Source organism: Thermobia domestica, chromosome 11 (assembly GCF_964235325.1).
Source record: "Thermobia domestica chromosome 11, izTheDome1.hap1.1, whole genome shotgun sequence".
Taxonomy (NCBI): Eukaryota; Metazoa; Arthropoda; class Insecta; order Zygentoma; family Lepismatidae; genus Thermobia; species Thermobia domestica.
The window spans coordinates 115,216,268-115,243,139 of NC_137464.1; the positions used below are offsets into that span (position 1 = coordinate 115,216,268).

At 37.2% G+C, this 26,872-nt stretch overlaps 1 protein-coding gene across 1 annotated transcript in view; it reads right to left on the reverse strand.

The window, feature by feature from the left end:
• Positions 1-3,221: 3,221 nt before the first annotated feature.
• The window catches only part of LOC145664366 (aurora kinase C-like), a gene marked incomplete in the record, with an annotated part of 71,805 nt that continues 48,154 nt past the window's right edge, over positions 3,222-26,872 (reverse strand). Inside the window, 2 exon segments of the mRNA XM_081731009.1 lie at positions 3,222-3,692; positions 19,595-19,826. Coding sequence (XP_081587135.1) covers positions 3,549-3,692; positions 19,595-19,826 — 376 coding nt within the window.

Consider the following 26,872-nt stretch of genomic DNA (forward strand, 5'->3'; position numbering starts at 1 on the left):
ACGCCCCCCCCCCCCCAAAGTACGCCATTTCGATGTATTTTATCAATAATAAACCTTATTAAAATGAAACAATATTTAGAATTTTTCTTTTATTGCAATTGCATAACAATAATGAACTATAAAAAAATCACAAAAGAAACATTCATAAACTTATATAAAAAAGTTGCTTTTGTAGTATAATCTCTGAGTAATGAATGGGGAATTTAGGTCTGAATGTACTACGAATGATATACGGAAGTGAAACGTGGTAACCCATAAATGTGTGTTCATCAAGATTTTACGAACATTTTTCGTTTTTTTAGTTTAAACCAGCCACCGCTGCCACTGAGCCTCATTAATTTATTATTGGCGGGGGGAGGAGTGAGGCTACCGGGATTCTTCCGGTATCCCGGTAGGCCTATCCGCCCCTGCTCCCTGTGTCTCTTGAGTAAATATCATTGGCAAAGTCTTGGGACATTATTTTCTCGATTTTTATAACCTCCAACCTAGTGATGTGTCGCTCTTGAACAAACCGGATCTTCTAAGCGCTCTTTAGTATGAGCAAGTTAATAGTTATCCATCTCTCCTGAGTCAGAGTCGTCGTTCTTTGGAAACCGTACTACCAACAAAGTAAATGTTTGAGACATTTGATGTGGCAATTGGACCCACAATGATACTTCACATTCAAAACGAATACTAAATCCGCTAACTTTTCAAGAACAATTAGAAACGAATTCGCAGTGTAGTATTCATATTGTTCGTTGGTAGCTTTTAATATAAGTTTTAATTCCCTTATTTCGATTACACTACTTATATCTTATTCGAACGTCTTATTAGTTAGATATTTGAGTGCATTCAACATTATTTTTCATTTGCAATATACAGGGTGACACAAATAACGGGAAGTTTTGAAATGCATATTGGCAGCCATGAACAGGTGGCATCACTGCGGGAGTGACATTGAGCACGAAAACACTTTGTCATTTTAGTAGCAATGGCTCAGTGGAACGGCCAACAAAGTGCGTTAGCCATAAAAATGTTTCATAAAAACAATGATAGTTTGGAAGCTGCGCACAGAGAGTTCTGACGCTTTTACAACCTAGGACGTCATGGTGCTATTCCATCAAAACACGCCATAAATAGTTGGATTAATAACGTTGAAGAGACTGGATCTGCCCTAAAGAAGAACACCACACACTGCACGGCACTCAATGAAAGCTGTGCGAGAATTGTTCGGTGACCGTGTGATCAAGATTCGGTAACGTTTCCTGGCCACCTAGATCACCAGATTTATCCATTTGTGATGTTTTTCTTGTGGGCTAAATCAAGAGTAAAGTGTACACGACTCGACCAAGAAGTCTGGATGAGTTAAAACAGAGAATTCAGGATGAAATTTACAGTATTCCAGCTGAGATGTTGCAACAGTCAATGATGAGTCTCAAAAGCAGATTTCAAGAATGCATTCGTACAGGAGGACGGCATCTAAAGGACGTTATTTTTAAGAAATGATATATTCCATGAATGTTTCTTAAATGGCAAATTTTAAGGTTTCTATTGCTATGAATATTTTTTTTCTTTCATCACTCTTGGTTTTATTGGATTGTTAAAAAATTAGTTTTTTGTATCACTCTACAAAAAAATCCTTACTCGTATCCTACAGGGATATACATCCTCACCGTATGAAAAACATAACAGGTTGCATAAAATGGAATATCACAAACTTTTATTGCGTTTGAGAATGAAAAGAACTAACAGTTATTTGCAATTAAAATGTGAAGGATATACTCCAGTAGCGGCGCTAGGCTCGTAATAGAAGGGGGGCAAGACCACACTTGTTTTGCTTTTAATATTAACGGTTGCACATAGAGAAAATGAGAAGTGGAGATGAGGCGAGAAAAAATAATGGTGTGGCGGTCGCTCCTCCTCGTCCCCCTGTAGCGCCGCCACTGACACGAGTACATCCTGGCCTAGCTTACGTGTTTAGTACATTTTCGGCAAGAGGAGTAGTGAAGGGATGTGACATGTAAAATGTCTAACGGCTAAACAGATATTAATGATTTTTAGTACATAAGTGGGCCGTGGCCTAACCTAGCTTTTTAGCACAACATCGATAAGGGAAGGGATAGGAGGAGGAGTAACATCAAAAACAATCGAACGACTGATAATATCCAATCCGTAGTTTTCGAGGTCTCTAGAAGAATAGTGACACTCCACATGCCGTTGAAGTCCAAATTCATTCCCGATCGCCATATGGTGAGGAATGGGGAAAATAGATGTCTCTTAAAATTAATAGAAAGCGACCGATATTAGTACCTAATCCATGATTTGAGGATGCTAAGATGAATAATGACGCTTATGATGCGTCCAAATTTATCCCCATTTGTATCCTAAGGGAAAAGAAGTTCAAATACTTTCCAAAGAAACAATTATTCCTGTGCGAAAAACGGACATTTCAGTTACTAATCCTGTAAGTGACGAATGTATCGGCTTCCAACTCGTTGACAGAATGAATTTATGACAAAGGGGAAAAGACAGTATAGTCAAACAACTCCAGCTTTCTTCCAAAAATTTGAGTTTAAAGTTTTAGAGGCTTGCCAATCCCATGCACGCTCGAAGAGTAAATATGTGAAGCATACAGGTAAAACTTCAAAGAGAGAAAGAATACCTTTGACTACTACAATCTTACATACGGGTAAAATGTACGTAATGTTCCGTCAAGTTACGAAAAAATATTGTACAGTGTACCGTGCTTTCCCAATGAAATATCCTGATCATGCTTTTCTCTTTACGAAATATCACGTACAACTTTCCACAAGCGAAAGTAAAGCAAACAAATGTGAATCTTATTTGGTAGTTTAATTTCTTTATTATTTTTTTGTATGTGCGTTTACAATAATACTGAAAGGGATGGTAAATTCCAATCCAACCAACCAACCAAAAAGACACAACCTTCCGAAAAGATTGATAACTTTCTTTTCCTTTGCACGACTGTATATTGTGAATGAAATAATGCGTATTAATAGGTTATCTTTTGTGAAAAGATGTTATTTTAAAAAACGCAACAAAATATACATTAATTTACATTTATTAGTTAATAGCAATGTAAATAGAAAAATCCCATGTCTATAATTCAAACTTTCTAGATAAATATTAAGACTTTTACACTTAGTCTTAGATTCATCTTAATGTGAAGAAGGTTTAGCGGACATATCTAGACTAATAAGAAAATGGAAAGCACACTATATTAATAAAAGGAAGTTTCTTTATTTTGTCATTCTTATGTTTCTCGACTACAATATTTACAAGTACATATACATACACACTGAAATAAAAACTACTTTCAGTAAAAACATTAATAAATATACATGTACGAACATCTGTTGTTTTACAAAACATTAGATTTAAGATGGAGTATTAGAATTGGCACCTTACCTCTCAAAATGCAATAATGAGGTATTCGAAAAATTTAAACAATTTTACTTTCAAAAGTAGTATTATTTAACGCCTGAAAAATCCCATCTATGGGACTGGAAGACGAATTGGTGCAAATTACTCGCCATCCATTTTCATTACCAATCTGCGTCGTATATCATATCTTCACGATCTGAATCGACGTAATCAGGTACCACAGGCATTTTCTTATTCGCTTCAATCCATGGATGTTTCATCACTTCATTCCATGGCAGTCTTGTTTCTGGACGAAGACGCAGTAACTGAAAATTATATAGATATATATTAAGTAGAGGAAGAATAGTTCACAGGTAAAGGTTAATAATCTCAAGTTTTTTTTTGAGTATCTTATTTAGTAAACAACCAAAGCAAAATAAGTAATGTAGACCAGAGTTCCTCAACCTATGGTACGCGAGCTGCTGTTAGTGGCACGTACGATTTCTGGCGCTAATCCTTTGGTGGTACGCCAGCGTAAAAGGTTGAGAACCCCTGGTATAGACTTACTATTCAGTAAACTGCATAAATTTACATCGTGCTACACAACGAGTATATAACCTTTTCTAAGTGTTTCATTTACATTTTTTGAATAGTTTCTTTTTTTAAATACTTCTCTCATCACAATGGATATCAATATCTTTTGCTTTAAGATCGTAAAATTATTCATGATAAACTTGCTATTAGCGTGAATTGTTCATGAATATAAATATTTGATTTCAAGTTATTTGCACTCAGTATGACACGGATTATAGCACATTTAAGATATTTTAGTATTATGGAGGTTTTAATCATAAATGCCTTCTTTTTTACTATTTTTACCTTTCTTTCTATTTATTAACAAGTAGCTGGAATACCCGTTCTTCGCACGGGAAAGCTAGCTGTACGACATATATTTGTAAGGTATATTTGAACGCCCTTTCCCACCTGCGTGGGAAGCATACTTGAATCGAAACGAAATAACAAAAACCCACCTTTACTCAATCGTTAGCTATATTCAAAAATTCATTTCAAATGGTATAGCCGTTATTGTTTACGGAAAAAAAAAATGATCACACCCCTTCTACCCTTAAGGAACACACTTCAGTCTAAGTGTAGTGTTGGGAGATAAGTGCGGTAATAAGTATCCACACATGGCAAAGTGAAAATACGTTTAAAAGAAGATAAAAAGTGTATATCATGTGGATTATTTAGATTCAGATCATATAGTTTTTGCTGAGATGTGTTAAGCATTTGTGCATGGTTCTATATTTTATAAATGTTTTTGTTTATATCATCTTTCACTTGAAATTATAGATTTATTAAAGTGGGTATTTGTATCTACATTTTGGTACTAATTGGCTTTGGTATAAATATATATATATGTACCAAAGCCAATTAGTACCAAAATATATATATGAAAAAATTATAATTTGTTAGGCCTAACATAAGTGAACCATACGTCTAAATTGTGTAATGCACCACCACCACCACAAAAATTATTGCAGTCCTAACATGTAGGACTAATGATAAACACCCAGGTCAACTCATGTGCTAACTAGAGACCGCGGTGGCTCAGTGGTACGGCGTTCACTTCTGGTGCATGAGGACCTTTGTTCGATTCCAGCTCGCGCCAAGTGAGCTTTGTGGTGGACAAACACCGTGTGCGTGGGTTTTCTCGGAGTTCTCCCGTTTCCTTCCACTTTATTCATTGCACAATTTCATTCATTTCTCATCATCACCGTCTCGTTTAGTCTAGCCGGCATAATCGTGGGACATAAAACATAATTATTTAATTTTCATGTAGTATATTTAAAAAATAATTTTAAACCGTTCAACCGTTTTTGGCTCATATGTCTACTTATTTTCAATGAGGAGTTATATATCTAGTCTATCTCCGTAACATAAGATCGTGATATACTGTTTTTGGCTTACTTGTTTAACTCTTTTTCCCTCCTTAAGATACACATTTTAATGAAACTGACATGATAAAAACCTAGGTCGAGTCAAGTGCTAACTATGTTCAAAAATTTATTTCAAACTGTCAGCTGTTTCCCTGTGGTGATGAGAGAGAACGTGATATTTTAATATATTGAGAAAAGCGTAAAAATTCCATTTCCCCTAAGAAAAGAGAAATTTTCTAAAACGCTGAAGCATGTGCCCACTTACTTCTAATAAAGAATTTGTATACGAAGTTTTATCTTCTGAACATGAGGGGCTAGTGAGATATTCTATTTTCGGATAGATTTTGAACGCCTCGTTTCTCCCTTAGGATACGCATTTATGAAAGTGATAAAGAATCCCGACTTGAGCCAAGTGTTATGTTCAAAAATTCATTTCCAACGATTCAGCCATTTTATCATGATGACTAGACAGGCAGTGCTCTCCCATCTTGCCTAATCCCATTTCGCCTAAAATGAGTAGTGAATTTCTACACTAAAGAGCGAATTTGCTCTAGATTATTAACCATCGGCATTATGAAACTGGCAATTTTTTAGTTGCTTGTGTTAAAATACTGCGTACAGACCGTAAGTAAATATTCAAAATAAAGAGCGTAAACCCTTACGAAGGTAGTCTCCATGTCAAAAACAAGTAAATGTATCATTCACAACCTAAATAATGCAACAGTTTGATAAAGCCTAAAGAAATATAACTCAGTTTGATAAGAAAGTGAGTTTAACTTAAGAGTTGCAAGGACTAATTATGGTTGGACATGTTTTGGAAGGGCTTTCAGCTGTATAGTTCAATCTTAAAATATTAAAGGCATACTGGCTGCGGTTGAAGTCTGTCAAGGATAGGGGGATACAAGGGATTAAGTTCCTCAAATTTCGAAGTCTTCTCATTTAAGTAATGATAAAATAATGTTCCTTTGTCACTTTCACCAAAATAATTCTATTTTGATAAAATATTGTTTCTCTGGAGCTTCTCAATAACCCTCACTCTTTCGTTTTGAAATCTCTATTAAAGAATGAAAGAGTGAATTAACCCCTCTCCCAACTCGACATTCAACAATGTCTCGCACAATAGTTTTCTTAAAACATATTTGACTTTGAAGCAATATGGTGTATATTTCCTCTGAAGCTTCTCAATTACTCCCATTGCATGAACGCAAATTATCTTTACCCTTGAAAGAATTCTCTGATCTGCATTGGCAAATTTAAGTTGAAAATATTGCTATGTACGAAGTGTGATTGGAAAATTTTAAGACTTGGCTTGTAATTTAAAAATGGCAGTACTTACAGACTATTGTGATGGATCTCCTTCAAAGTAGTCCCCTGCTGAATGAACACACCGATTCCAATGGTGTTTCCACTTCTGGAAGCATTCATGAAAATTATTTTTCGTGATGGTGTGACGCACTCTCTCCGCATTTGCTTGGATGTCCGCAATTGAGTCAAATCTCTTTCGTTTCACTGACAATTTTAATTTAGGAAAGAGGTAGAAGTCGGCCGGGGCCAAATCTGGGAAATACGGGGGTTGCGGAAGCACAGGAATGTTGAATTTGGCCAAAAATTCCTGGATCGGAACGCACAATGCGCTGGTGCATTGTCGTGGTAGAGAATCCAATTCTTTTCTTTCCAGAGGGCAGGCCTTTTCCGCCGCACATTTTCGCGCAGACGCTGAAGGACACTTTTGTAGTATTCCTGGTTGACTGTCTGCTCCTAGAGGCAAATTCATGATGCACGATACCCTTAGAATTAAAAGAAAAAAAATTGTCTTTACATTTGACCGACTTTGTAGCGCTTTCTTTGGTCTTGGTGAATCTGGGCTCTTCCACTGAGAAGACTGGGCCTTTGTTTCTGGATCATATCCATAAATCCATCACCTGTTATTACTCTATTCAAGAAATCTGAGTTCATTTCGGCTCGATTAAACAGTTCTTGGGACACTTGTGTTGTTTCTGCTCGTGTAACAACACTTGAAATGAATTTCGCGGACACTCGACGCATGTTCGAATCATCAGTTAAAATTGAGTGAACCGCATAGAAACTTAAATTCAGGTCCTCAGCCATCTCCGTAATTGTAAGTCTACGGTTTGAGTGCATTAAATCGCCAAGTTTCGCAATGTTTTCGTTAGTTTTTGATGTTGAAGACAGGCCAGACCGGGGGTCATCCTCTACTGACTCGCGACCATGTTTGAATCTGTGAAATCAGATAAACACGTTTGACCGGCTCAGACATTTGTCTCCAAAAGCTGTTTTTAAGAGTTCGTAAGTCTCCGAAGCAGATTTCCCAGTTTTAAAACAAAATTTCACACAAACGCGTTGTTCCAATTTTCCATCCATTTTGTGCACTTAAAAATCCGCCACACACGCCTGCACTCAACTGCTTGCTACGCCGTACTGAATAAATATATCTCGGTGCATGTTTCAACATGTCTCAAGGACACACCAAGCCACAGCTTCCATGTTAACGGGCGATTATATCTACTCCTCCTGAGCAGTGTTGTCAACTGTCTTAAAACTTTCCAATCACACCACGTGTATGTTGTTTTCTTTTCCTTTCATTCTTCATTTACATTACGGTTGTACTTTTCTTCTTGATGTTTTGTTTTTCGTTGTTACATATTTCAGTGTAAAATGGCCAACATGCTGTATCTGGAACTATTCTTATAAATAAAATCAGTGGAGAATAAAGGAATGGATTTATCCTCCCTCCAATTAAAAAATGTTCCACGATAACTTTCGTAAATACAGGGTGATCCATAATTATGTATATGTAGTTTCAAAGACTGCAGTAAAGAAACTAGCAACATAACTTTAACATAAACACACCTTTCCTTATAAGAATTTTAATCTCTGTTCTCCATGGCATAGTCCACAAATGCAACATCCAAATCGATACATGCCTTGAGACAAAGAGCAATTATCACAAGCAGGTTCACACACCCGTACTGGTATCCTGCGGGATTCTTCTGTGATAGCCTCCCGTAGTTCGGCCAAATTGCGTATGTGATTGTTGATACACTTTGTCCTTTAAAATATTCCATATGAAAAAGTCATGTGGTGGCAAATTAGGAGATCGAGCTGGCGCGTAATTGTTTGTTGCAGAATACAAACGCACATAACGCATCCTGTCTGGCATACATCTAACGGTTCAAGTCCACTGACCAATATCTTCACTCTCATGCTACACAGTGTTTCCATATCAACTTTTTGTCCACTATTACAAGTACAGTCAATCCAACATCATACTAATTATGGGCCACTCTGTACAATATTCGATTAATCTTGCCCACCGCTTGGGTTTAGAACGAGCCGAGAGGAAGAGTAAATTTACCCCTGCCCTTCGAAATCAAGGAAATACATTCCTCAATAGCTTCCATTAAAAATATCCGATTTTGATAGTGGATATGGTAACGCTTTCCCACAATCCCTACTGTCGAAAGCTAAAAACAGTCAATTAAGGAATGAATTTATTTCCCCTCCTTTTCATATTAAAAACAATGTTGCGCGAAATTTTTATAAAAATTCTTCGACTTTCATGAAACACATTGAAATTGTTTAAGACTAAGGCAATGAAAATCTCCAATAATAAGAAAACAACTATTGTTCGGTTCTGCAATGCATCGCACCACTAATGCAAAAACAAACATGAAAATTTCACAAAGTACCAAAAAACCCTACTACAGAGGTGGAAGAGTGCTTTCTCGACTTTCAGGTCTTTCTCCAATAACAGTAATATACTATTAAGTGAAAATTAAGATTCGATTTACTCGAAAACAATTCTAATAATTTTATCTATATTTTAGAAATCAATCTTTCATACTGATAGCGTAATGACAAGAAATCTCCAATATTAAAATTAGGTTATTGATTTTCTTCTGTACGATCTCTAATAGACATTAATAAATAGTGAAGATTTTTTCAAATGTGTTCATGATTTCAGTTTTATAGTGCTGGTGTGATTAATATAATACAAAAATTCCCTCCTGAGTACAGACAAGACGGGAATTCCCATCTCGCCTAAAATGGCGGAAATTCTTATCTTTGAAAAATCAGTGGCTGGTAAGTCATTAGGCGAGATGGGATTAAATCAGACAGACAACGTCGATTTCAATATGGAAGAAAAAATTATAAATTTCCTCCTTTTCCCCTTAGAAGCAGAATTTTCGAAAGCGCCGGGATACGTGTCAGATTACTTTTAATGTTCAGCTTATACACTGAATTTAATCTTCCTAACGAGAGGCTCCTGAGACCCTTTATTTATGACAAATTTTAATTCCCTTGCCCCCCTTAGAATACGTATTTAGGATACACAGTTTCATCTTAACCTGAGAAGGCTCCTCAGAGGCACTATTTTTGGCATAAATCTTAAACCCCCCTACCCCCTTGAACTGAAATATGAGTATTAAATGTTAAATGGACTCAAGCTTTCGTCTGAAGTCTCATGTACCATATGAAATAATTAAATTAAGTACGTAGATTGTCAAAAACTCAAGGCCCCGATTAACTTTAATAATAATAATAATAATAATAATAATAATAATAATAATAATAATAATAATAATAATAATAATAATATAGTTTATCATAGATTTAAAAAAAACAATTTAAATCTGTTACTGTATCAATGGTAACTAATTAGAATTGAACACATGCTTTGTTCGAAGATTGCCCCTACTTGAAAGTCTCTCAAAATAAATTCATGGTGAAGCCTCTCAGAGCACTGACATGACACTGAAAATTGCAAAGATAAATCAAGAGTATACAGACATTACGCGTACGACTGACAAATACACCGAGTCTAACAGCGACATTTCTCGTATGGAAGCGCTAAAACTACAGTAATGTAGGCAAAGGAATCTATACATAAATAGTAAGAAGCTTACAGAGCAATTTCTTTTTGCTACTACCGTTTCTCGAATAACAAATGACTATAATCGAAAGTGAGAGGAACCCACAAATAAACCTAGACAGTACTTCAACAATACACAGTGCAATCCACGACATATTCGAATTTTGCAGATGAAGTTCTTCGAATAAATCGTCGATTTATTAGTATACGTAAGTTTGTCTGCAATTGAGCTTAGATAAAATGTAAACTTTCCCAGAATGGGAAAATGGCAATACCACTCGCAGTCAATTTTACGAATGATATATGATACTGCTAAAAGGGGTAATCTTTCACAATTCGGGATAAATCTGATTACCATCCAAAATAAATCTTACTGTGTTTGATATCTAAAGAAAAAGAATATGGCTATTAGAATAACTGACATGTCAACCTTATTATGAGCAAGTCATGCCTTCTCTCATTACTAAACACTGGATAAAGATTACTTGACTTTTAGTTTCCTGTTTGCTGGATATAGTACTAATTTCCTGTTATTATAACTTGACGTATACATTATGCTGATTGATTGAATTTAACATCAACTTTTAGCACCGATGCTGTGTAAAAAGTACCAGAAAACCACTATTCCGAGGAAGTACATCCATTGGTGATCTAATCCTGTATAACATCCATATAAAACACGCGAATTAACCACTGGGCCATTAAAGGACAGTGCTACCTTTGTATGACATATTATGGGAACGAATTTAAGAACACCCATTATAGATCGTCAGATTCGAAAGAAACTGTCTCTGTAGGGCCATTCTGATCATAGTATCTGTTGAAAGTATGCTGCTAATAGCTTGAAGGTCGTAAGAACTCACAACGAGCGTAATTGTGTGTGTATCATAGTCTGTTATTCAAGTATGATGTCACTGAACGCACATTATGCAATTTACTTCGACCATGGCCGCACAATGGAGCTGTGAGAGGCCAGATAGTGGTTTGCAATTCACGTGGATCGTGATGTATTAATGGTGCATCTTGGGTGTCTACAGCAGGAGGGCAACAATCCCATGACAGGCTTATCCCTGCGACGCACCAAGGAGCGAATGGACAGACGGATCCAGTTCAAGGGTAATTATTGACTTAGAGACAAAATTAAATCCATCCTACAAATCTTTGAATATACCCTGTAGAGCATTATTGGATAACATTAACAGATTTATTTAAGCAATTTATTGTTTCCGGAATTGCATCGTTTCTATGCAGTCCTGTAACCATCATCAATCTAGGTATGTAGGGGCAATCCAAATGAAATTGACAAATTTCCAGGTCAAACGTTGCTGACAAAATTTATTTATTTATTTTTTAGCCGTGCAGGTTTGTTTGTAGTGGCCATTTTGTATAGGCTCGTGTGCGTATTTTATACTTTTCAGAGGATTCTGTTAAATGCTGTAACTTTTTAGGTTTTACAGATAATGAGTTCAAACCAAAACCACTGGAAAGATAATGGAATGGACAACATTCTATGTTCTGTGCACATTGAGACGTACTTTAGAACTTCGAAAAGACTCTGAACATTGAGTTTGGAAACTTAGAAATGTCTGTTTTGGAATGTACGGTTTGAAACGAAATAAATAAGACTCAACTTTAATTTTTTATCTACATAGAAACTAGATAGTAAACAACATTCCAAACAAGTTTCAGATCAGTTTGATTCAGTTTTGTTCACTTTTTTGGAAATTTTTAAACATTGCGAATATTCGAAAGTCGATATTTTCACCATCAAATATCTCAGGAAGGACACAAGTGAAAAATCTCAAATTTGCATAAAATAGACGATAGTTACGCAGTAACAAATGGGTAAAATTGCATCACTGAGACTTGAGTAGTTTCTGAGTTATAAGTTCTTACTGATGTGAAATTCGCGATTTTAAACAGCTGAACAAATGTACAGGTTTTATGTTGATAGCATCTCAGACATACAATTTATCTAGGTTTCATCTGAAGTGCAGTCAAACAGCAAGAAATTCGAGATTTGCTACTTGTAAATGAATTATCAATACCAGATCATATCATAGATTTGTACTTCTGACGGAAACACAAATTAGATGTTATGAATACTCACAATCAGATGAATTTACTGATTGCAGTACTGCAGTACTTCCAGAACATAGCATGTTGTCATTTGCACCTAATGATACCGTAGCCTGTATTTACGCCGAGAAATGGCGGATTGAGAGAACTGAAGACATCAGTCAGGAAAATAACGATCTTTTTGTTCACTTTTTCCATCCACATGGCCCAAGAATCTCTTTTAGACTATCTACGAATGACAAAGTGTGGGAGTCAATCACTAAGGTTCACCGGAAACTCTCACCTACAGGTCTTACTTTCAATATCAGTGCCAAACTCTGTATACAAATTAGTCAACTATTTACCTCGGTGATGTCTTAACAGCAGCGCTATAGGCAGAAAAGAAATAACAGACGCGTTTCGTATCTTGTACAAGATATGATTCATAAATTATGCACTTTACCCATTTAACATTAATGTGTTATTTTGTCTTTTGCTACAAAGTATACATATCCACGCCTCGTGGCGATTCATGATATTAAGTCCCAGTGAGGCAATTTTACTCACTTGTTACTGCACAACTATCGTCTATTTTGTGCAAATTTGAGATTTTTCACTTACGTCCTTCCTGATATATTTGATGGTGAAAATACAAGATTTTCAAAAATTCGCAATGTTTAAAAATTTCCAAAAAATCAAGTATATGGTTCTCACATCTGAAACTTGTTTGGATCGTTGTCTATTATCTAGTCTCTATGTAGACAAAAATTTGAAGGTGAGTCTCATTTATTTCGTTTCAAAATGTACATTGCAAAATGGCCATTTCTAGGTTTCCAACTTCAATGTTCAAAGCTTTTTGTTTCGACGTTCTAAAGTGCTTCTCAATGTGCACAGAAAATAGAACATCGTCCATTCCATTGTCTTTCATATGGTTTTAGTTAGAACTCATTATCTTTAAAACCTAAAAAGTTAAAGCGTTTAATGGAATTCTCTGAAAAGTTCAAAATACGCTCAAGCGCCTATACAAAATGTCCGCTACGACAAAACCTGCGCGGCTAAAAAATAAATGAATACCAGTTTTCAACTTCATGAACATGGTACAAACATAGGTAAAAAAACTAAATTTTGTCAGCAACCATCATCGGACGATTTCATTTAGATTGTCTCTGTAACAACATTGTTATATACGGTAACTATGAAATATGACTAGGGGGCAAGTTCTGTGGAAGGAATTCGGAAAAATAATTTCGTGAGAGGAATATATCTACTTCAGTAACTGTATTATATTGTATCTATCTATATAAGTGATTAAAACTATTATCAATAATAAAAATTTGTGAAGCTTGTGCTAGCTACGAAAAACAAATTAATGCCTAAATGAACTGTAACTGTTTAGGTAATGAACAAACTACACAATTACTATGTGTGAATCCAACGGTTGGCATACCTTCTGTAAAATTAAACATTAAATTGCGGAAATCCGAATGAATACCTAAAAATACTACTACATTAAGCTTACGTCCTACACAATATGTACACAACCTACAAGTCCTTCATAAATCTAAAACAAAATGATCTTGCATAAAAATAGCACGTCATCATTAACAACTTGACAAACTCTACAAGTAATTTTCATGTATTGATTTGGTGCGATTGACAAGTCGAAGGGACGTGTAACTTTCAAAGAAAAAAAGGAAAAACTAATATATATAGTCATTCAAAGTAGTCTTCGGCTGCAACCACACACTTTTGAGTTGAGTGAATTTTAGTTTAGTGTCCCTTTCAGCAGCGAGGCTATTTGAGACGTGAACCTACTTATTAACGTGGAATCCGAACATGAGCTCCCGCCGGGAATCGAACCCGGGTCTCCCACGCCAAAGGTGCGTACAACCACACACTTTTGTACGTTTGGATTCCATGATGAAAAGTCTGGACCGCACGCTGCACCGTCCGGTCATCAGGAAGTTCTTCCCTTCAAAGAAGTGATCGTTGGAGATACCAGAAGCGGTAGCCCCTGGGAGAGGCGTCACGAGAATACGGTGCTTGGACAGGATTTCAAACTGTACAACCCTTATGTGCTGCATACGGGTGTACATTGTTTAATATGAGGGTAACATGTCTGTTCATCATTGCAGGATAACTGCGAACAAGTTTACGGTACGTTTCATGCAGTTCAGTACTGTAATGATCTACAGTATTTGTTTCACCTTCACGGAGAAATATGATTGATTATTTCACCATAACCCCCTACATCAGTAACAACACTCACGCGGGAGAAGAGACGGTTTTGGCAACCTCCTGGATGTTGATGACGATCCAATCCTCTGTACAAATAATTTACAGTTGTAGCAGGTCCCTTCATTGGAAGCGCCGGGATAGAGAAAACCTTCCCGGTTATTCACAAAGAAATGCACACTTCGAGACGACAACTCTTGTTCACCAGTATCAACTCTGTGGTTCCTTTTTTTTTTTTTTTTTTCTTTCTTTCTTTCTTCAATTGTGCGTATTCACCGAACGCCAGAAATTAGAAATATGTGTAACTCATCTGCAATTTCACGAATGCTTTCCCAAGTGTCTGCTCCCACGGTGTTCCAGAGGAGCTTATTTGAATATGCTGCTGGTTGGAGGGAACTCATTTTTTATTGCACCAACATGAAATTTCAGAAATTAATGGCGTATGGTGAGATCATTTAGCACTCCCGATGTTTTTCGCGACTAGATGTGCAGAACGTGACAGCTTGAACTCGTAAAGGAAAATTACTGGCAACTGTTGTGTTCTCCATGGTACATTTTCACACGACCCTGTTCAACAACAAACTGCCTCTTGTCCAACTGGGCACCCCAGCCTGTTCTTCTGATATGCACAGACCGTGTGAAGTTGTACACGTGACTTCCGTCCACTCACTGGTTGTTGCGTTAGAGGCAGTAGTTACTCACCAGTTATAAAAAGCGGACATTTCAATCGCACCGATCCAATATAACAATGTAACTTTCCCATTAATACGCCCTAGCTACATCATTTCGTTTTTTATTTAGTTAGAAATTACTACTGTGCTTGAAACTTGAAGTCAATCGTGTACCTTCTTCAAAGACAACATTCACTCTAAATACTTGAGCAGAATCGAAAGACATTAATCTATCATGTGAACAATTTGTTGCGTGCGTTTCTGAAGAGAAATAGTGGATTGGAAAAATAGTTGAGAATTCACAGGAACACCGTGACTAATGTGAATTTCCTTTATCTTCATGGACCAACGAAAATGTTTTTCTGGCCAAAAACACCTGACACATGCTGGATTCCATACGAAAACTGCATCATTAATATTGGAGTACCCAGTATTTCAACTGGTACTGGCAAAAATTACAGCATTTCTGAAGAAGAAATTCAAGCTACTGACAAGTAAACCTTACGTTTGGGTGAATCGAGTTGCTGACTGAGACACATATGAGAAAGTAGTACTAAATGTGGTCAGTATTTCAGTGAAGTTGTAAGTGCGAAGCTCCAGGGGTTTGGGGGATACAGCTACCAGAACATCACATGGAAGTACAGAATAGTCTTCATACAGTTGGAGGTAAAAGCTCTGTAAGACCTCTTGTAACGACAAAAGGTGAATAACAAATATATGACCTTAGTCCCGGTCATATAGTAAGGGTATACTTGACGGCGGCCATCTTGAAGTCCGCCATTTTGAATTAAGGTTAAGTTTTTAAAATAGGAATAGGGTCATGTGATACATGATTTAAGGCGCAAATTTAATCAGAAGAACAATGGTGACGTTAAGTTTGATTTACGCGCAATTGGTAAAAAGTTACAGGGAAATTAAGTATTGTTGCAGCATATGTATTAGTCCTTTACCCCACCTTGTAAATTTTGTGTTAATGATAATAATTAAATAAAAAGCAGGTGGATAAATATTAGGTCTATGGTAAGAGTTGCCTTGATGGCGACAATGTTCAAATCCGCCATTTTGAATCAGACAAAAGTTTTAAACAAAACGCATAATAGTGACACTTTATTAATAGCAAATTTTACCATAAATCCAACGGTATAACCATTTTTGCTTTATCATTAACCAGCATTTGTTATCGCATAAACAAGTTGCTAATTTAAGGAAAAATGACCAAAGTGGAATTGGGTCATAATTGAACTTGGGTCTTTCTTCCAGAAAAGTCCTCAATTAGTGCAATCAGTATGTAGTTCAGAAAAGAGTGCATGACTTGCACAAATGACTTGCACAACAACTAATATTGTAACGTCACCATTGTATTTCTGATTAACTTCTAGCCCAAAGTCATCTATTGCATTAACTCTATTCCCATTTAATTTTGTGCTGGTTAATGATAAAGCAAAAATGGTTATACCGTTGGATTTATGGTAAAATTTGCTATTAATAAAGTGTCACTATTATGCGTTTTGTTTAAAACTTTTGTCTGATTCAAAATGACGGATTTGAACATGGCCGCCATCAAGGCAACTCTTACCATAGACCTAATATTTATCCACTTGCTTTTTGTTTAATTATTATCATTAACACAAAATTTACAAGGTGGGGTAAAGGACTAATACATATGCTGCAACAATATTTAATTTCCCTGTAACTTTTTACCAATTGCGCGTAAATCAAAATTAACGTCACCATTGTTCTTCTGATTAAATTTGCGCCTTAAATCATGTATCACATGACCCTATTCCTATTTTAAAAACTTAACCTTAATTCAAAATGGCGGACTTCAAGATGGTCGCCGTCAAGTATACCCTTACTATATGACTTCCCCCTAGTTCTAATATGTACCCATATATTTGTTATTCACCTTTTATCGTTACAAGAGGTCTTACAGAGCTTTTACCTCCAACTGTATGAAGACTATTCTGTACTACCATGTGATGTTCTGGTAGCTGTATCTCCTAAACCCCTGGAGCTCCGCACTTACAACTTCACTGAAATACTGACCACATTTAGTACTACTTTCTCATATGTGTCTCAGTCAGCAACTCGATTCACCCAAACGTAAGGTTTACTTGTGAGAAGACCTTCTCTAAAATTGGCGATAAGAGACCTTAGGCTCAATATTTCAAATTGCTTACAATCAACCAAACATGTAAATGTTATTTGTATATTATATAACACTAGTTCACTATTGTTCGGTGTTTCTTTTAAATCAAACGGCACCATATAGGCTGCGTAATAGGCCATGTTTTAAAATAACTTTATAAATTACATTTACGGAAGAGTTTCCAATTGTTTTATTATTATTATTATTATTTCATAAGAATTATCAACCATTGTAGAGGAACATACTTAGCCATGCAAGTCGTATTACTAGAAAATTAAATAATATGAGACTTGAATTATGTTTTTTCTTTCAACATATCAAAAAACACCATCCTATTTTTTATATGATAAACAGGAATACCAGAGCTACTTATTTTGAAAATTTGAGGTTGATGTTAGGTGGACCTTCTTCAGGAATAATAACAATTTTGACATTTTTTTTTTCTTTCTTTGACGGTGAAATTCATATGCTTACTGACACTGACAATCCAGCATTACAGGGCACTTCATCACTGTTGTAAAATTCTTTGACTAAATTAAAGGCGTTTGCAGGAATACTATATCCTTTTTTTAGAGCCAGGTTTGGCTAAAATACAATGCTTCTTTCTGATCTTCTGGGCTTCTGGGCTTTACGAACGAGATACTCAGTTGTTTGAAATGTTTCAACAGTTTTCATAGTCGTCCATGATTTTGGAACTAATGACAGAATCTGAGTCCTTTCAGCAATGATACTTGAAGTTTCAGATTTCTCGCACAATTCATTTATTCAATCACCTGTCTTGACAATTATAAACATTTTTAACACGGAAAATTGGAAACAGTCATTGGAAATTTGGGGGTTTTGTGCAAAAAGTGCCTAAATCCGCCCTCAACTTACATCGTGTCATAATTTGTTTTTCTTGAACATACCAAAACACACCCTCCTAATTCTTTTATATGTTAAAGAGGAACAACATAACTACTTACTTTGAAAATTTGAGGTTGGTGTTAGGTGGGCCTTTTTCACAAATAGTTGCCAAATTTTGACATTTTTCTTTTTTTTCTCTTTGATGGTGAAATTCATATGCTTAATCCCACTTGGGCAGTTCTTTACTACAATGTTTTAAATGCTACAAATTCTAAGATTGTTTTAGTAAAAAACATTTTCAAATAGCTTCAATATAGAGATCTAGCGGTTTCACTACTTTAAGTCGAAGGTGGACTTAGGTGTTTTTGCACAAAACTCTCAAATTTCGAATTGCTCCTACAGCAGTTCCCTTTGAGGTAGAGTTGTAACATTTTACAGGTGTGTTATGTTTGAGTACCACAACACATGTACAAAATTTGAATAAAATCTAAAACATATGAGCCTCATTTTAGTTTCCAATTTGGTGATTTCATATGGAATGACCCATATATATATATATATAATATATATATATATATATATATATATATATATATATATATATATAGTTTTTATATCTATTTTGGAGCAGTTTCTTATATTTTAATATATTCGTTTCTAAATTTTATTTAGGGCAGTCCGTGTCTATGAGCAGTCGTGTTGATTGTAATGGGGACAAATAGCCTCGATGCTGACGTCCGCATTAAAACTCAATCTATCAAACCCGACTTCAGTTCAACAGAGCAGTAATTTCCTCTTTCCTCCATCCATTTGTCAATTCTAAGAATTCGAAGCCTGTCCTCGTGTACTACGAAATTAAGACCGGATCTACAAGTATGAATACACATTTTCAGATTAAATAGATCCTGCAATACAGTGTGTCTCAAAAGTCCCCTAGCATAGGATAACTTTTATTACCAGAGTTACAACAAAATGTAAGAGGAAGAACAGTCTCCAAATAAGATGTTTACAATCTAAAGTGAAGGAATTTTTTAAATCGGACGAGCCGTTTGGGCTGTACGCTCTTTATGCGCTCAATGTTAAATGAAAATACAACGTTGCCATTTACCTAAACCCACAACGTAAGTGAATGAAATGGCAACGTTGAATTTTCATTTAACATTGGGCACATAAAAAGTGTACAGGCCAAACGGCTCGTCCGATTTAAAAAATGCCTTCACTTTAGATTGAAAACATTATATTTGGAGATGGTTTTTCCTCTTATATTTTGTTGTAACTCTGATAATAGTGTTACCCTATGTCACGGGACTTTTGAGACACCCTGTATATAAAATGGAAACTGTTCTAAACTGAAACTATTATAGCTTTCATTTAGAAAGCATTTTCGGAAGTAACTCCAAGTACTAATTTTACATTCCATAAATTACTTACGCACCTTGCCAATAAGATCCTTTGCTCCAGATGTTACATGAGAGGGATACTTTACATCAAGAGTCAAAATTCGACGGCGTGTTTCCGCCTGTTGCTCAGCTTCAAACGGTGCATATCCTACCAAAAATTCATAACACAACACACCTACACACCAATGATCTACTTTCTCGTCATGAGGATGGCCACGTATCATCTCCGGAGGAAGGTAATCTGGAGTGCCACATAGAGTCTTCCGCCTGGAAATAACCAATCAAATGCATTGCATCTTATTTCAATACTATTAAGCAATATGTTACAGAAATGAAGTTTTCGTGCAAACTTAATGTCCTAATGTAATAATTACTAATAAAACGTTTGTAACTATATTTTGTAACAGCATAACAGTACAATATCACAATTTTGGGTCCTTCAAGTTTACAGGTTCAAAATGAACGATTTTTATGTACGATGAGCCTGAGACAGGAAAGGCTGTTGGGTTTGAGAGGTTTGGAGGTGAGCAACCTCAAAAACACAAGAGACTACGGTCACCAGGTTGGATCCCACCATCTTGAATATAACTAATTTTTTGAATCGGTAAGTCGGCATGTGACATGTTTTATATGCGCTGACCGTTTAGTCCTATCACTAACCGTTCAATAATGATGGTCAGTTTTATCTTTGCAAGTATTATTAACTAAACAGTATTGCGAACGATCAGAAAATTATAGATATAATCTTGATTATAGATATAATCTTGGAAATCACAGTCGTGTGTGGTGGCCGCTGAGTCATGTGTACATCCCGATAGGGAGCCCATTTTCCTGAATGATGTAGCCGACCTCATCAGCAGATTCTACGTGACGGAATCTGTGGCCGACAAACCTCGCAGTTGTTGTCCGAAAACTACTACAGGTAGGGCAACTACTATTGCTATCCTCGAATCCATTATATATATTCAGGGGTTGGACAAAATATCTAAAACGTGTGCAAAACTATGAAAATCATATCTAGTATGGTGTGGGGCCTCCTTTTGCGTCCAAAACAGCTTGGATCCGACGTAGAATGAACGTATACAGCTCCTGAATCATGGTGTGTGGAATTCTGTACCATTGCTCCTCCAAAACATGCTCCAGTTCCTTAAGGAATGCTGGTGGAGGGTAATGGGACCGAACACACCTTTCTAACTCAGACCACAATGGCTCAATGATGTTCAGATCTGGTGATTGTGGGACCCAGTGGAGGTGTAATAGCTCCTGGTCATGCTCCTCAAACCATGATTTCACCGTTTTTGCAGCGTGACAGGGTGCCAAATCTTGGTAGATGCCATCACCATCAGGGAACAATATTTGGGCCATGGGTAGAACATGGTCCCCCAAAATGGTCTCATACGCCTTAGCATTCATCATTCCATGCAGGGCTATTATGGGACTTGCAGAAATCTAGGATACCACTGCCCATACTGTAACAGAACCACCCCTATGCTTTACAGTTGGGGGCAGACAGTCTGTATCATAGGCCTGCGACGGTGTTCTTCATACGTAAACACGACCGGTTGTTGGAAACAAGATGAAGGTCGGTTCATCGGACCACATTACGTGTTTCCACTGCTCATGAGTCCACGGCTTGTGGTCCTTGCACCACTGGATACGCCTCTCCGCATTTACTGCTGTGACCAGGGTTTTGGCGATAGCGGCCCTGCCATGAATTTTCATTTTATGAAGTTCCCGTCGCACTGTTTTCGATGAAACCGGGTTTTGTAGGCCGGAAATTAGTTCAGACGTTATTTTCATTGCAGTGGTCTTCTTGTTAGCTGCTACAATCCGTTTTAATGCCCTCCGGTCCCTATCTGAAGGATTGTCTTTCGACCACTGTTGTGCTTTACAGACGTCGTTTGCCCATGAATTGTGTATGCCCTCGTGACATTGGACACAGTGCCTTTCGATACCCTCGCAATGTTCGCCACTGTTGGCACTGAAGCTCCATCCGAACGGGCACCAACGATCATTCCTCTCTGGAAGTCTGTCAGGTCGCCCATTTTACCGCACCACTTTCACACCACGACACTCACAGGTGAACTGGTTACTGCTGACGGAAGAAAGTCCACATGACACATTGAAAACAAAAAACGATCGGCAACCGCAACACGTGTTGTACAGTGGAGGGCCAAACTTGTGTCCGGTATGGAGTGTTCTTAGATTTTTTTTGTCCAACCCCTGTATATATATATACGAGAGCTGGAAAGAAAAAAGTGACAACACTGTCCCATCCCCGCACAGGGAATTTTGAGCGAGCTGCAGTTGGCAACACTTGTAGAGGGTGGGTGGAGCTATACAACGCGGGTGTTGGCGTTAGTGTTGGCGCGGCAGTGATCGTAGTGAAGTGTGTTGAATGCAGGTTGGCAAAGCACACCGCTCTAAAGGTGATGTTTTCCAAGTTAGAACAAGGTTCATGGATAAAGATCGAAGTGGCTCGTGGTAAAAACGCCGCGGAATGTCACTCCGGACTACGTGAAGCATGTGGGAATGACGCATTGCCGTATCGAACATCTTCGTCCTGCACTCCGCAGGAAACGACCCAACTTCATCAGGGATCCACCCATTGTTTTGCATGACAACGCAGGTGTTGTGAGGGACCTGTTTGCACGATGGGGGTGGGAGGTTCTAGAGCATCCACCCTATTCACCGGACATGAGTCCATATGACTCATCTGTTCCCTTTGATGAAAGAACCACTGCGAGGGATGCGTTTCCGTAGCAGAGATGCCATACTTCGAGCTATAGGGCGCTCTCTTGCAGATAACAAAGAGGGCACCACTGCTGGTGTCCTGCGACTTCTCCACATCTGGCAACGGGTACAACATGCTGCAGGGGATTACATTGAAGGCCTGTAGAAGTTTCATGATTGTCCAATAAAAGGTTCGTGAATGATTTGTCTGTTGCCACTTTTTTCTTTCCAGCCCTCGTATATATATTATTGCCTTCAACGTAGCAGAAGCGTTTATCTCAGGAATGTGGAGTGAGTCGAACATTCATACGGATGATACTTTCCGTTCGTAAGTGGCACTCATGCAAAATCCAGATGGACCAGCATATACAAAGGATGTTGGATGCAGTTTGCCGAATTGACGAAGGAAGAAATGGCATCCAACCGGATTTCTCTTTAATGTGTTTTCACAGGCGAGGAGTAATTTTACATGAAGGGAGACGTAAGCAACAAAACTATCGCTACTAGAGTAACTGCAACCCGCATGGGATTGATACATCAGGTAGGTAGCGAAAACGTTATGTTCTGATGTGGTATTTTTGGTATGAGGTTCATTGAGCCATTCTTAATCTACGGCACGCTGACCAATATTTCCATCTGCTGGATGAGAAGATACTGCCGTCAGATTTGTCAGACAACGGCTCATACCAATGTTCATTCTGCAAGATCGAATCCTTCCCCATTATGGGTTTGGTGTGCGCAACTACCTGGATCAGCAGTTTCCTGGAAGGTGCATCGGGCATCCAGGACAGGAAGAATAGCCACTACGTTCGCAGGATTTCTTGCCTCTAGACTTCTACCTGTGGGATCACCTTAAGGGTATGGTATGCTCAGTAGGGTGGTTCGAAAAAACACTTTTTCGAAAATGGCTTACGGCTAGTGCTAATTTTTGGCGAAATTGGCTTAAGAAGTATGCAAAATTTGAACTCGATCGGTCAAAGTCTTGAGGTGCCGCATTGGACCTAAAGTTTGAAAAAATTAAAAAAAACTTTTGGTGAAAATTTTGAAAAACAGAATTTTTTGTCTGGTGATGGCATTTTGCATGTTGGTTATCTCTAAACGATACAAACAATGCTACAAAATATATTAATGAGCATTATAGGGTCTCTATAGGAATACCTGAGCTCGAAGGTTTTGCCGAAATTTGCTTAACATAAACAAAATGTATATTTTATATATATTTCATTATTACGTTTCTTGTTCCGATGAAAATAAAGCACATTCATTTTGACAACTCGTACAGTTTATTATGCTTCGTCTGGCTCTTCTTATTTTAAAAAAGAAAAAAAAAATAAGTGTTTTTCGAGAATAGCCCATAATTCACCACTAGAAGGTGGCTGAAGGTCGAGCTACGCCCTCCCATCCACCCTTGCATAGTTGCATATATTGGTTTACTATGCAATGTTCAACCAGTTGCTATGTTTCTATATAGTAGTTTTGTACTGTGCCTTAGTGGAAAATCGGGAATGTAGTCACAAGATTTAAGTGTTGCCAAAACAAATTTATGGCGCTCTTCTTTGCCACACACTGACGCTGCTGTCTCCGTCACAATTTTCACGTCTTTCGACTGCTTGTGTATGACCAGGGAAACAAGTGATATCTTCTCCCGGATAAGATGTTGAGTTAATGTTATCTCGTACTTGTTTCACACTTAAGTGTCGTATAAATGGTGGTTCAGACAATTGAAACTTAGACCAATCAATCATATCGACATAGTTGCCTGTGTCTGCCACAATTTCCGGAACTATGAATTCTCGGATAACATTAGGAGATGAACTTAAAGATTCTCCGTGCTTTTAGAATTCACCTCCAACCTAGTAGCCTCACGTTTCGGTCGTTATCAAAAATCATTGTCAGAGGAAGGTTTTCCGGGTGGGCAAACCAGACGTTTTTCTTCAACACAGGATCGATTATTTTTCTGTACTTGTCGTCCATGCTGCGGAAAGCAGAAAAAAGAAAGCACAGGTGTCGCCCACCTTCAACGCACCATGTATTTTTTCTTGATGCAAAACCAGAGCGTACACATTCATAAGGTACTGGACGAATGCTTGCAACGTTTCAGACGGATTCTCCATTGTAATGTACAGACATAGTATTCTATTAGCAGTTGTCAGCTACCTAGCATGATGTAACTTCCCAGGATGCCTCTCAGCCAGTCCACTGTCGCAGTCGCCGATTGAAACAGCTTTAAGAAGCAGAGAAAATACTTTTGGTCGGAGGTTAGGTCCTCCTCTGTTAAGTCGTCAGTTCAAGACACTCGCACAGGCTGAAACCGTTGCATCGGCATGTTCTCGCTGTTTTGTAGCGTCATTCCAATTGTTTCTGTGAACGTAGTAGTCCAGCACTTTTCCATCAGTTTCTTCAATGATGTGCCGCAAGGGAAGTTCATTTGTGTACAAAAGACAAACAAGTCTTTAAAGAGACTTTTTGAGATAGTATTTTAATTGGGCTATATCACCATTATTCCGTCCCGTATTAATGGATATTCCATCGCAATGTACTACGACGAGCCCCGACGTATCGATGTCATTTTCTAAAAGCAAATTTCGGATGGCTTCAGCAATGCAGTTTCCTTTTCCGGATGTAGGTGTTACATGACCGATGGACCCTGGCTTCTGTACAAAAAACAATGTGCTCCTCCCTCGCAAAAACCCAATAAGATTTACTGTCCTTTCAAGAAAGGAACCGAATTCTTTTTTCCACAATTGCAATGAACAAGTGGATTGACACACTTGCACTTTGCAATATCAAACAAAGTAGTATTAGCCATCTTCTGACAATCAGCCAGCTTAGAAGCATTCGATATCGTCGTCAACGACTTTTGAAGCAGACGAATTTTTTATGATAATCCAATATTCGAGCTAGGATTCGTCATTTACTTAAAATAGCATCTTCGCTAATCGAAGCCTTATTACAAATCTGGATTGCTTTCTGGATTCAATGCCCATTATTATTATTTGTAGCATTATCTATACCATTTAGATATGAGCTACATGCAAAATACCATCAGTAGATAAAAAAAAAATACTTATCTAGCTATTTCTTTGGCAGATGGATCCTTCTGAGCATTTGAGCATTGAGCTCTCTTCTAATCTCTCTCTCTCCCCAAAAAATATTTAAGAGTTGAAACTGTTAGCAATTGCACTTCACTAAGTTTATGTGGTATTTCAAATTAAATTAGCCCGTTGTATTTTTCTTCGGATAACAATTTCTTGAAAAATGTGACATAATTGTTAAAAAACATTGTGCTAGAAGTGAAAAGTTGTTCAGATAAGTTATTATCTGCAAGTTCAAAGCTAAGCCCTCTGGCCTGAGCTATATAACAAATTATTGAATATTGATACGCCCACTTCCAAAACATTTTTTTTAACGTACTTCAAAGCTCTTTTATTTCAATTCAAAATGCATGTCAGCTATATACAATTTAGCCTAGTTTTCTCATATTTAGACTTTTACGTATATATTGAATCCGGCCAAAGAGGTTCGGCAATGCCCATTATTATTATTTGTAGCATTGCCTATACCATTTAGATATGACTTACATGCAAAATACCATCAGCAGATAAAAAAAATACTATTTTTCAAAATTTTAACCAAAGGTATATATATATATATATATATATATATATATATATTATATATATATATATTCATTTTTAAAAAAAATTTAGGTCCAATACGGCACTTCAAGACTTTCGAGTTCAAATTTTGCACACTTCTTAAGCCATTTTCGCCAAAAAATAATAGCACTAGCCGTAAGCCATTTTCGAAAAAAGTGTTTTTTCGAACCACCCTAATGCTCAGTTGAGATCCAGAATTTGCACCACTTGGTGCAATGAATTGATCTATGCGCTGCCATTCAGCCCCACATACATTGCTAGCTATACATAAAGACTACAATGAGTGAATGATTATGGTTTAATAGGAGATATCGGCAGCGAGATTATTTGTTCCGGTCACGATAATGCCAATGGCAGACATACTGTACATTAAATATTCATAATAAAACGTCTTTAAAAATATATATATATTTCAAATCAAAGTACTACAAAATAAGACATTAAAACAGAAAAAAACTATAAAAATTAAAACGAAGGTAGTAAAAAGACTGAGAGAACGAATAGAACAAAGAAGAAATAATTTTAAAAAAGCAATATTAACACACCATGAAAAAACTAGTAAGAAAACTTCCGATTGAATTGGCTATTCCAATTTACCGAATAAAATTGAGAATGCGGTAGCTAAAGACTACATTATCCCCAGAACCTAACTAAGAGTTTCAGGCATTTTTAAGTGTTCTCTGAGGTCTGAGTATTTTGGGCATTCTATAAGGATATGTCGAATACTCAATGGGACGGTATAATCTGCATCACAGCACTGGTGTCTGCCAATTGTCCACAAGAGGTTTCACTGGGTGAAGCTTATTGTCATTTCCCTGGTTCCAAGCTGCTTGGCAGTGGGAGCACATCCGTTGGAGGATATAGCTACATAGATCTGTGCAAATAATGTTCCAAGGCGAAACCTGCAAATGCGGCATTCTT